The 12,540-nt window shown below is 43.1% G+C and overlaps 1 protein-coding gene across 1 annotated transcript in view; it reads right to left on the bottom strand.

Moving 5' to 3' along the window:
• Positions 1–12,221, bottom strand: part of LOC115332219 (venom metalloproteinase antarease-like TtrivMP_A) — a 49,877-nt gene extending 37,656 nt beyond the window's left edge. Inside the window, exons 1-4 of the mRNA XM_040208883.1 lie at positions 12,179–12,221; positions 1,535–1,710; positions 936–1,027; position 621 (exon numbers count right to left, since the gene is read on the bottom strand). Of these exons, the coding sequence (XP_040064817.1) occupies position 621; positions 936–1,027; positions 1,535–1,710; positions 12,179–12,221 (312 nt within the window). The remainder of the gene's footprint in view (positions 1–620; positions 622–935; positions 1,028–1,534; positions 1,711–12,178) is intronic.
• Between the last annotated feature and the right edge of the window lie 319 nt (positions 12,222–12,540).

Genomic DNA, 12,540 nt, shown 5'->3' with positions numbered 1-12,540 from the left:
CCGGCGTGAACGGTATCTTGATCTTTGAAGACCCATTGAAATTTTCACGAAATCACAGCACGGGGAAAAGCAGCACTGCATGCATCGAAAATCGCATCGAAAGAAGTATCGAAAGCAGACGTCGTACCGGCGTCTGCTTTCGATGCGAACTGCGCTGCTTTCTCCCGGTACTCCGCTTTCCTAGAAATTTTGCCGGGTTCTCGAACATGAGGCCACCGTTGATACCGGGTTTCAAAAATCTCCTTCGCCAAAACAAATTCCATCAAGGACGAAATATTACCCACGGTACAGTGTACTAGACCCACGGCTATTTTATAGCAGCCTTTTCTGTGGCGATCCAGCAAAAGGACAGAGAGATCAGTGGTACGGGATGGCATGCATCAGTGCCAGTTTTTGATAAAATCTACATGAGAGGTTCAGAAGAATTCTAAGCTCCTCTTATTATCAGATTGCTGTTCGCTCGTTGGCCGTTCGAGTAGACGTACTGGGATTTAGATTACTGCGGCTGTTCTGGCGAGTGCAAGTATATTTTTAGAAGTTCAAGTCTTGTGTAACAAAAACGCCAGCTGCAGATCCCAAATTTAAGAGCTTTGTATAAGGCTGTGCTTAGGAAAGCTGACCCTTTAAACACACGTCGGCAGCCATACAGGATGTCTGTGCGAAATGCATCTGCTATGAGCCGTACAGTGGCGCTCCTGTTTTCTTGCAAATAAATAGATAATGAATTACCGTCGCGATAAATCAAAGCGAATTACTTCCTAAGTATAGAAAAGGTTTCAATGTCCCGTACGTTTTTTCGTAAACTTAACCTTCGAACGCTTTCACTTGTACAGGGTGTGGCACGTCAAGAAAAGTACATCCGATTTATGTCATTTACAATATAAGATCATTATGCTATTAATCTATTGTACCTAATCTAAAACCACTATTTTAACAATGTAATGCCCTCGTCATTCTTGATCATTATCACTGAAGCAAACTTCTCTCTGTCTTCGTATAGATTTTCCTCCAACTCCGTTCCATTTTTCTGAAAAAAAAGTGCAATGTTTATCATTATAAGCACCGAAAAAATTCGGTCGGCAGATGTTTTCACTCTTCGAGGTGGATTATTTTCTTCATGAAATATTCGCACTTTGGGCCCCAAATTAAAAAAAAAAAAAAAGGTAGAATGGAATAATTTTAGTCAAAAATTTGTTTGACTCAAGCTCAAATGTAGCAGTTTTCCAGAAATCACCAGCTTCTGCCCTCAATACAGCCATCGGCACTTTCACAGCAGTTGGACACGAGGTATTATAAATACTGAGTGTAAATGACAGATAGCCTACAACCAATTTATCTCTTCTCAATGCAATTGGGCTTTTATGTTTGAAATCTAAAAGCTGCGAATAGTGGGGTACCAGTTTACTCTGTAAAAATCAAATGTTTACGTACTAATTCAGAAACTGCAGTGCTCAGTTTTCTTTTACTACTATTTCCAATACAATTGTTTATAAACAATAAGCACAAATAAATACGTTTTTGTGATACAACCTACCATTCTCAGAGCGAAATTTCTCTCAGAGAAGCCTTCAATCAAAACTGTTTCGGCTAATATTGAGGCTTTTTGTAGTTCAAGGTGCAAGTCTTCGTTAACCAAAACTATCCGCTTCCCTCCTTCTGACTTTTCTTCAAGCAGTCTTGGGAACACAATAGCTTCCTCTGGAAATACACCTAAGTAGGAAAACAAGGAATCAGTATGTATGTGTGTAGCAATGCTTGAATCGAGACGCGGCTTTCATCAAAATGCTTATAAAACCCAAGATACCACTAAAAATATAAATTGAGTTTCATCCATTTTGCTCGTGAATGTAGCTTGTAATCAAGCAATTATTAGAAAAAAAATGTAAAATACATTTAAAAATGCGATTTTTTAATAGTTTTGTAAACAGCGACTTTTCTACAAAAATAACAAAATTTAGTAATATTTTCGCTGTTAAATTTAATGTAAAGGGGGGGGCAGTCCCGCTCTGGGCCCTGACCGGTGATTAGATAACTAGGCATTTTTTTTAGGCCCTTATGGAGAGACGATTGGCGTGGGAAATGTCGGTTGTGAAATTGTACCTTCGTGCCGTAATAGTAATTTAACCGCCAATTTTTTTTTGTATGTTTGGGAAACAACTAATTCAGATTAAGTCATTGTTGCTTTAAAAAGTATCCCCCGATTGCCTTTTCGGCAATAACGATAACAAATATGGATGCTGGCGGCTGTGAAGTGCTGAACGAGCGCAGTTCGTGAAGCTCGTCTATTCTTGGGAGTGCTAGTCATTTTTCGTTCACCGAGGATTTTACACAAAGATCTCCTCAACCGACGTAGTTTGCAGCAAACAACTTTCACAAGTACACGCCTTCGGAAGAGCTCTTTGTGTGGCGCGTCTGGCGTAATTACGCCTGGCGTCTCGCGTCAAGTATGTTGCTTGATCTGGCTTGATCTGCCCTGTTTGCGCGTGTTGATCTTGAATAGAGATGTTGGTTCCCGAAAGCGGCCCCACTGTTCTATGCATTGTGCAACTGTCGTGATTGCCACGATGGTTTTACACCAGGAGGATACCTACACAGCACAGTATTTGCTAGCCATTTGGTTGGAGGCAATCTGGAATTCGGCTCGCATCAGGTTTGTCTAAGCATGTTCCCTTCATGGCGCCTCGAAAGACCAGCTTTTAAGTTTTGCAGTGCACCTGGTCTACCACAAGTAAATATTTCTACGTCGTGTTTCAATTTTGCAATACGGCGCTCACCAACCTTGCTCGCGGCTGCCATGCGAAGAAAAAAATGAAAACAATTAAGAACGGTAAAGTTGGAAAGACGGCATATATATTTATTTATTTATATTTTAGTTGTCTGGGTCGCATAGTAAGTACATCGACACACGCTGAAAGACACGTGTATCCGACCGTGGCTCGAGAAGAATGAATCGCTAGAACGCTGCTTTCATGGTAGCGTCTTCCTAGAGTCGAAGAAGTTTTCAGGCGGGGATGAATAGCAGACGGATGGAGGCGAAAACGGACGCCGACATGCAGCTTTCGTGTCCGCGTCTCATGGCATTGCAGACGACGATAGGCTGTGGTGAAATAGCAGAAGATGCCGGAGGCTGCCGCTTGTCTGTTCGCACGACGAGCAGGCGGTGTTCGCCTTCCAGTCTAGACGCACCGGATGACGCGAAAGAGAGACACTGCACTCGTTAGCCTGTTCGGTCGAGCAGCCAAGCCAGTGTCGTAGCAAAGGGCGGGGCCGCTGATCTGTGAGTGGGGCTTAGAGCGGCGTCCCTCAATATTACCCCCAAAATATTCTTTAGAGAGAATTTGTTTTTTAAACCGTGTCCGATTTATGTCATTTTAAGAAATATTTTTTTCCTTGCAGTGTCCATTTAAGTCCAGACGCTGCCGAGGCTACGTGCTGATAGGACCAATCACAGAGCTTCAAAAGCGCACCCTTCTAGTAGTCGTCATGTTTCCTTATGCGTCTTATCATCGTTAAACCAATCAGAATCAGAAAAGGCTCAGTGACTTGCACTTTTGACGGTGCTGGATTGGTCCGATTAGCTCGTAGCGTCGGCTGTGTCTGAACTGAACCACAAACGAAGTATAAATTCACAAATAAAAAATGGGGGACACGTGACCTGGGGAGGTCACGTGTCCTCGGGTACGTCACGTGACCTCGGGGGTCACGTGACGTCGGGGGGATCACGTGACCTCGGGGAGGGGGGTGTGACGTGACCTTGGGGGGGGGGGGGGGTCACGTGACCTGTGGGCACGTGTCGTGGAAGGATCACGCGACCTCGGGGGGAGGGGGTCACGTGTCCTCGCGGTTACTCCGACGGCGACGGCGACGCCGACGCCGACGGCAACACCGACGCCGACGCCGCTCAAGCCGGAAACGGGCCCCTAAGAGCTGCGTCCTAAAATGGTAAAACTTCATATGCGCAAAGAAGATGGATTGAGATGAACAATCCGAAGAAACTGGACGACACCGGTGAATGACTGGCGCTTGGCTGATAAAGACATGTTTCTTATCGGAAAGGGCTAAAGAATGATCGTAGACACAGACGGTCGGCCGATGTGATTAAATCATGAATAGATCATGTACATCACGCTCTAGTTTTGTTTAAAGATTCTGGGTTTTAAGGTTTTTTAAGGTTGTGGGAGCTTTAGAAGAAAACTAGAGCGTGACTTACATGAAGCTTTCATGATTAAAACACAGGGATTGACTGTCAGTGTCAGCGCTCCTTCTTTGCCCATTTCCGATAAGCAACATGCGTTTATCGGTCAAGCCTCAGTCATGCAACACTGTGATCGGGCTTCTTGGGGTTCATAATCGAAGTGTATCCTCTCTGCACATGTGTAGCTTTACAATTTGTATGTGTGTATTCTAATAAACTTCACTTGAACGTTAAGCCCTTTCCTGTGTGACACTAACTTTCTTGTCCTAGCTTTTCGGCCTATGTCACTATTATAAATTGGAATTCGCGCAGCGGCTACTTGATGAGGTAATCTTTTGAAAAAGGGGAGGTTCATGGCATTTTTTAAAAGGGTACGCGGGGTGGCGAAATCAAAATTGACTGTTGGATTAGTTCGGTATTCGTGGCAAACTTAGAACGCAAAAAACAATTGCATGAAGGAAGAAAGTGACAGAACAGAGACACTGTTCCTTTTCGAGTCTTTTGCGCTATACTTTTGCTAGAGGCGGGGAATGGGAGAGGAGCTCTGCGTTAATGATTCCCTCTGTCCTCCACCTCAACTGCGTAGGAGAGAAGACTGCACAGTAGGTTAGGCACTGCACGTTGACACGTTAACACACACGTATTTATATCTGCTAACATGTTAACAGATGTTAACGCTTATTAACATAGATTTTTACATTGTAACACACGATGGTCATTACCACACAGTTCGGAACTGCGTGTTAATATTATCGTGCCTCGACTGCTTTTGGCAAAATACCGGAGGCAGACGATGTTCGGGCAATTACTTTGCTAAATTTGCTGTTGGGCATTAGATATTATGTTCAAAGGGGCCTATGGGTCCCTTTCCCAATAAAACATTAATTTATCTACAGTGTTCCTGTTACGGAAAGTCTTTTTCCCGAAACATTCACATAAAAGCCTATGTGTTCAGAATGTAGTAGCACAACATGTGCGTCTGCTCCAGATCTGTACCTTTTGAAGAAGTGCTCTCTTCACAATAACCACTGTCTCTCAGTTTTGAAAATATTAAGGGACTCTGATATAAACTTTGAATTCCATCGTTAGCTTGTAAACCAGAACGTTTAGACTCGCACCATATAGAGGGGCGAACTGTCCAGACTCCTATTGTTCGTGATATAGCACATATTTTGCAAGTATGAGTAGCGTGATTTTGCATTGACAATGCGCACCGCAACAGCATCACGTGTCTAACCAGTTCACGGTGCTGAATAAAATGTTTTGAGATTATTGAAATACATCTACACGATAAAACCATAGCAAGGAACAAGTCTTTAATCTTGTTTTAGATCGTTATCTACGTAGATAATAAGCTAAAGCTACTGTCGACGCCTTAACGAAGCCGCGACTCAGCGACCGCTAAGGTGCGGGTTCGACACACGCGTAGCATGGCAGGTGAGTGATCAGTGATGGACACTCGGCAACGTTGCCCCTTCGGCAAAAGGTCAGTTTCACAATTTGCCTAGGCTCCTCGAAGTCGAGTTCCTACGCTGAGCAGTTGGTATTTTTATTCGTATTCACCGTTCTGTATTTCTGACGTTAAAATTGCCGTGCAACGGTGCTGGGTAGGATTATGTCTGACCTTACACAAGCTTACTTGCACAAGTGAAACCCAAATATGCTCGAACGCAGGGCCACTGAAAAAAAAGCTTCTTTGTCGCCGCATAAATTCAAGGATAAAAATTTACGTTTTATTTCTGTCTCTTTTTTGCGAAAAAACTTGACGGCGAAGCTGTGGGAATCGCACATTTCCGTTGTCAACAATGTGATCCCCAGGATCTTGTCATTAATCTTTGCGATACCCGAGGCGACGGTATTTAAATCCGGCTAAAAGGCGCTGCGCGTGAGCGTTTTATTTGGGCTCGTGACAATCATTGCCTCGGCATGCATACGAGTTGTGCCTTGTGCACAAACACTGCGATAACGGGAATAGGCGATTATTAACAATGTGTGCGACTCAGCGCCTGCCCTGCGTTTTCCCAACCACTTTGCGTCGCTATGATTAACACTGGCTGCATATGAAAGCTCCCGATCACTTGGCCGCTTGTCTGGCTGCGAGTTCAGGTTAACGCTGCTCGTTCTTCTGAAATATTCTTTTTTTTTTTTTTGCAAATGGCAATGCGTGGAGAAAATATCTATAACGTACGTATTTATAAGTTATGATTGCAAGAAAATAATAATAATTTGTATTTAATGAACGTATAAAATTGTTGAATTCTCCATTTTTTAGAATATCGACTACAAACTTGCAAGTTTTTCTAAAGAATGATCTGCAAGTTTGAAGTCGATATTCTAAAAAAACCCACCTTTTATTTTTTCATTTTTTATTTACAGTTAGGTAATATAATAGTCTGTCGGGACCTACCAGCAGATATTGTAATATATTGTTTGTATGGCCGCTATTAGGACTCGAATCTCGTGCTGTGAGAGTATTGAACGGGACTTCACATAGATTCTCAGCTGAGCAGAATTTTCACCTATGTAAGGTTTTCTGTTTAATGCTAGTACTTACCTCAATATCTGAGAATAAAAGCGAGTGAAGCAACAATATTTATTCTAACAATATTTATTTACTTGGCACTGGCGTGATTTGCAAGGTGTGTGATCTTCGTCCAATGTATTGACGGGGAAGATACGTAACATCTAGACTCCCGGACAAACTTAAGTCAAGAGGAAAAAGTCGAAAAACCCGGCATGAATCACTGAAAATAGAAATTAGACCTAAACACATGATTAATACGTTTGAGGCCTTACACGCTACGAAATGCTCGTTATTTTACCAAAGAGTCCGTACGCGCTCAAAAGAAACCGTGCTTCCTAAGCGTCAAATACTAAATCGTACATATGTATATGCACTGCATATCTGTTTGACATAAGAAAATATGACAAATTCGGTATTTCAAACTGAAAGCCGAAAGCAAAAGGCCCCAGAGGAATTCTCTAACGATCCGCATTCCGCGTATTGGGAGGAAGTAAGCGCTGGGTGCCCTCACTTGTGAATACTGACTTCGAAGTAAATTCTTTTGAGCACACCACTCCAAATTTTATTAATGTTTATGGTTGGATATTGAGGTAACTGCTAACGATAAATAGAAAACCTTACACAGGCCAAACTTCTGCTCAGCAGAGCGCCTGTGCAAAATCCCGTTCAAAACGGTCATAGCACGAGATTCGAGTCTTAATAGCGGCCATACAAACAATATATTACAAATTCTGTTGGTAGTTTCTGATAGACTACTATATTAATTAACTGTGAATAAAAAAATAAAAGAAACAAAGTGGTTTTGTTTTTTTAGAAAATCGACTCCAAACTTGACAGTTTTTCGAAATTTTCGTTCTTCAGACACATGTAGCGGCTTATATCCTTATTGCAAAATATTGATAATATACTCAAAACAAAGAACTTAATCAGAGCTTTACGGTGATATAAAGATTATAAAAATATGTTGATTAGGTCACACAGCACAGCTTGCTGAACTTCGTCAAATATCGTCGCAGAGAGGCGGTTTGGCAAACAAAAAAACATCATTAAGAAATTTATGACCCAGACGCTTAATTAGCATGAAAACGCCTATGTCTAGAGTGTTCCAAAAACTTATATTGATGTACCGTAAAAAGTTGGGAAAAGGGATGGAGTGAAATATGGCACCTCCGATAAGCTGGAAAAAAGTCAGTTTCCACCTTGGCCGCTTCAACGGTCCATAACTTGAGAACAAAAGATGCGGCGAAATTGCCATTTGCCTCTTCTTTTATTATAGACCATTCCAATTAGCGCTCTTTGGGCGGCACCATTCTGTTCGACAGCAGCGCCCTCTCCATACATCCGGGAAATTCAGCGGGTTCGGCGGGGTAAAACGAGAGAGAGGGCACGCGCCCGACTCCGCTAGCAGACGACAAACCGGGAGGTTGCCATCCTCCATCTTTGGGCTGTACGGCGGGCTGTACGGAACATCAAGCTCTCGCTCATGGCTGCCGTTGTGAAGTGGATCACGCTCTTATAATAGTTATGGCTACTCCAAAATGAGCTTTGAGCTCTCTGTTGTTCTATTTCGGTAAATGATCAACTAGCATATCTTTTTTCCGTTACTTAAACAGCAGTTGAGTCAGCCGGCAGTACTACCCTCAACTACTGCGTGTATTGCGGCAGGAGAGCACGTTTTTATTTATTATTTCAGACTTCCACTCATGGTCGCTAAAGGCCTACACCAGTACGAACTTTGTATAGTAAAAAAGGTACAGCAACCGGATTTACTTTTCGCCGGAGAGACCGGCCAGTCTGACACAGTTTTCCCTATTTTTTTTTTTATTTGCTCTGGTAACAGCGCAATCGGACCTTGTTAGTCTTTTTATCTAGCATAGTATTACACGATAACTGGCACACGAAAATCTGCGCATCTGCGCTTCAAATTACCACAATGACGCGATTTTAAACAGAGTTTGTACGCCAGCCGGATGCTAGGTACAGCCCAATCGGCGGAGCAGAAGAGATGCGGGCGAGAGGGGGAGCGCATTTTTTTAAATCTTTTTATCCTCTCTGCTATGACCCTAATGGAACGGTCTATAGGAATTGCCCCAAAACATATATTTTTTTCGTCAAAATTTAAAATTCGACCCTAAATCCGAAACTGAGTTGAGATGAAATCACCCATATTTATATATATATATATATATATATATATATATATATATATATATATAAATGACATCTTCAAGTTGTGGGGAGCCGAATATATATATATATATATATATATATATATATATATATATATATATATATTACAGTTCCACACCCAAGAATCGGAACCCTGTAAGAGCTCTAAAAATACAGTGTACATGCACGCAAACTAATGTGGTCATGAAGAAAGAACATATTGCAAGTTACAAAGCCTGGCATTTCGACTGAACTAAATGGCTCGAGCGTTACAACTTTGTTGAAAAATTAAAAGGGAAGAAAATGTTAAAACTTCCAATTAAGAAGCCCAGTTCTTCGGCAGAAACTTAGGGGTTGCCTGGTAGCTGACTCTTCTGCGCCCAGCTCTGAAGATGGCACTTGACAGAAGCGTTTTTTTAGCTATATGGTCTATATATGTTTAAAATAAAGCCCCTGGAAAGATTTTGCGTATGGCGCTTGTTTGTGTCGCTTTCTCGGGCGACGCATACGCGCGCGCCGGGCTGTAGAACAGCACACGCTGGGCTGTTGCTTGGAATAGGGTGCCTTCATGTGCGGTTTGCTTAGGGTGAAGACGTCTGACCATTTTGTTCCTGACGCTTTTGTTTCTTTTTTGCTCTTGAGCGCAAGCAAACGCGCGTCTCCCGGGCGGCACGAACTCTTGGCTTTGACAGTGCCACAGCGGCATTTTGTAACCGGCGATTTGTATTTTTCTCGAGAGCGCATCGTGTACTACAATCTTATCACCCTAAGCAAAGTGCACATAAGGGCACCCTAGCTTGGAATGGTGTACACATTATTCTAATACTTACAAAACCACAGCCCAGCGTGCGATCTCCACAGCCCAGCACGCGTGTGTTTTAGCTTCGGAAAGCGAGCAAAGCGAGAGACGCAATCGCTGAGGGAAGCTCTGCCTTCAGCGCCAGCTCGCTGATTTCCGTGGAGCTTTGGTTGCGCGTGCACGCTTTTGTAGGCAAAGGCAGAAAAATTGCGCTGAAGTTTGGCTGAAGGCAGTGTGATGAATGTAGTATATCTGGGGCACCCTTCTCCCAAATGGACGGTGCACGTGGCATACCGTGGAGGAGCCTTTCGACTAGCGAGCCTAGCCCATTGTCCATCGCCGCTCCATCGGAAGAAAACACGCACAGACAGACAGAAGTAAAAGCGCTCGAGCTGAGAACCGAATTTCGTACCTAGTGTTTGGGTTTGTGCATTTAGGTTGACTGTACGCTGTCCAGCGTACATACAAAGCCTTGTTTATATTTGATGAAGTATCTTTAAGGTAAACAAGGTCAGAATGCATCCGGAGAGCCTGTTGAACCGCGTTTTGGGGGGCATCGAGTTTAGTCGTTGAGTGCTGTTTTCGCTCTCGCTGTGTCGAGTTCTGTGTTAATTCTATTTTCACCTGTGAACCAGTATTTTCTCCGTCCCTCGATCCATGCACCTCCAGAGAAATAGCCTAGTGAGCGTCGTCTTTCCCACCAGCGAACACTAAATAAGCTTTACGGCGCGTGTAAAATTCGTTGAAAAATCTCAGGAGCTCAGCTCGCAATATTTTCGTGATCTACTGTCTTCGTGAGGTTCGGACACTTCGAACTTAGTGAGCTTAGGCTCCAAAAAAATCCGACCTTTCGAAGTTTTCCATAATTTCGAATTTGCTTGAGCTTCTCAAGCAAACTTGAAATTAACAACTTTTGCAAACCTCAATCGTAAAAAAAAAAAGAAAAAAATTAAACCGTCGAATTCGAAATTTTAAAAGTTCGATGACTTCGGACTATACAAATTCAAATCCGGGCAGCTTCGAAGGTTCTAAACTTAGCGAAATTGAACCCTTGGGAGGTTTGAAATGCTCGCAAACTGCCGAATTCGACCTTCGGGAGGTTCGCGACATCCCTACTTATAGCTTCTTATACATTATTTTATGGTTATCATATGTTCTTATGTGATCCTATTGATCGTTCGCGTTTATTAAACCAAAATTGTTCTTATAGAAACAATACTTTTCACTGGGGTAAGATTTCGTAGCACAACGTAACGTAAAAGAAAAACAGGGCTGTGTGAAGGAGCCCCTATGGTTCCTTTCCGTGATGCCAGGACGTCACGAGTTACAATTGTGGCTACTTATCACAAGCTTCCCAAGACAATTTCAATGGCGTGTCACAAAACCGCGACAGAAGCTTCCGAAAGACTGCCCACAGTTGGCAGCTGTCCGCCGTGCCCCTGCGCAAAGGCGGACAAACACCGCAACGTCTCGGCGCAGTATATTCCTTTGGTTGGATCAGAAGGCAAAAACGCGTCCACAGAAAAAAATTATGAGCTCAGTGACGTTGCACTTTCGATGCTGTGTGATTGACTCGTCGTCTCCTAGCGTTGGCCGCGCTCCGACGTTCGGTATCTTACAAAAATGACTCGACAGTTTCACGATGTCAGTTGTTCCGCTACTGTGCAGTGGTTCCAAGCTTCTATACTTCGTTTCAGCTTCGGTCCGTGCGCGGCCGATGTTATGAACCGAAGGGCCAATAAACAGCGAAAGAGGCACAACGTCGGCGTGCTCTCTGCAGTTGATAGGACCTGTATTCGCCGTCTCTCTGTGCGTGCTCCTCCGCCGGCTAGTCCTATCAAGCGCAGAGAGCACGCCATGACGTTGCGCTCTTTACGCTGTTTGATTGGCCCTTTGGCTCATAACATCGGCCGCGCTCGGACCGAAGCTGAAACGAAGTATAATTACCCGCACGTGATACTCGAAAGGGGTCTGTTCTGAAACCCAAACGGTTCAAGTTGACAGACTGGCATTACTTCTATTTCCTCCGATTAGCGATGAGTGCATTTTTTAAGATATCGATATTCAGCTGCCTTCCAAGCTTGAAACGCGGACCACAGCTACCAAAAGCCAGAGCATCCTATCTAGAAAATAGTATCGTTGGGGTGATTTTCGGTCAGCAGTCAAGAGGATAGGACATGATGGAGACTGAATATAGAATACATTTTATGAAGTCCGGGTCTCCACGAGGACGTGGCGCACAATAGTTTTGCCAGCCTTTACCACACCGTCTTTATTTGATAAAGACATGCATATATCGGTTACAAACATTAGCCCTGTTTTTCCTTCAAAAACACGTTGTTAAACCTTCCAATTTTCGATATCCTGAGAGACATTACTATCCAGAATACTAAAAATGAGAAGAAAAAATCGGTCCTAAAAACAGCGAGAAAATAGTGAGTAATATGTACACAGGTTGTTACCTATACAATTTATGAACGGGAGCACTCACATGATAGTCTGTGCAGAATAATAAATATCTTGACAATTTTCATATTAGCTTAATGAAAATAACAAGTCAGGTGGATCGCCTTGCTCCGAAACGACGTTACTGTCCCTTCGTTATAAAATATGTTCTACCCGGATATTGCTTTTGTAAGCCTACTCTTAAAAGGTCGAACTGACCGCGGAAAAGGACATAAGCACTCACTCGCGAATTACGAAAAAATGACATTTTAAAATAAAAAAAAAAAACGTCAGATATAAATGCCACTATATATTCTTCCCCGAGGCACTCTTACTTAAAGAACACACGTGCCCAATAAGCTTTCGAGTTGAATCGATAATTGGAAGTGGTTTATAATTACTCCCCGA

Source organism: Ixodes scapularis, unplaced genomic scaffold (assembly GCF_016920785.2).
Source record: "Ixodes scapularis isolate PalLabHiFi unplaced genomic scaffold, ASM1692078v2 PGA_scaffold11__112_contigs__length_91849675, whole genome shotgun sequence".
Lineage (NCBI taxonomy): Eukaryota > Metazoa > Arthropoda > Arachnida > Ixodida > Ixodidae > Ixodes > Ixodes scapularis.
The sequence above is the reverse complement of the archived record's forward strand: the minus strand, read 5'-3'. Positions and strand labels throughout refer to the sequence as shown.